This window comes from Penaeus monodon, chromosome 33 (assembly GCF_015228065.2).
Source record: "Penaeus monodon isolate SGIC_2016 chromosome 33, NSTDA_Pmon_1, whole genome shotgun sequence".
In the NCBI taxonomy this organism is placed as follows: Eukaryota; Metazoa; Arthropoda; class Malacostraca; order Decapoda; family Penaeidae; genus Penaeus; species Penaeus monodon.
The window spans coordinates 35,809,582-35,809,916 of record NC_051418.1 but is presented as its reverse complement, the minus strand read 5'-3'; the positions used below and the strand labels follow the sequence as shown (position 1 = coordinate 35,809,916).

Genomic DNA, 335 nt, shown 5'->3' with positions numbered 1-335 from the left:
CTGATCAACTTAATTTTACCTATAGCTTCATCATGCTGTTCCCCCCCTGCCCAAATTCTACATTCAATCAACAGATTCTTTGGTATTTGGAGAATAGTGAACCCCCAATTCCAAACCTTTGCATGCTTTGACTTACAGGTGGAATGAGTGGTTGAGGTTGTGCCTGCGGTACTTTGTATGGATGGAGCGGCAATGTGCTTCGGCCAGGAACAAGATTTGATTGGAACAACATCTGAGGATGGCCGGTCATCGGAATTCCATGGGGGTAGGGGGGTACCATCATCTCGCTGAGTATGGGATGTAAAGGAACATGGTATTACATTCATATGTCACAC

The 335-nt window shown here is 45.4% G+C and overlaps 1 protein-coding gene across 1 annotated transcript in view; it reads right to left on the bottom strand.

Moving 5' to 3' along the window:
• Positions 1–335, bottom strand: part of LOC119594438 (G protein pathway suppressor 2-like) — a gene marked incomplete at its 3' end in the record, with an annotated part of 24,009 nt that overhangs the window by 18,169 nt on the left and 5,505 nt on the right. The window contains 1 exon segment of the mRNA XM_037943498.1: positions 137–287. Within this exon segment, the coding sequence (XP_037799426.1) occupies positions 137–287 (151 nt within the window).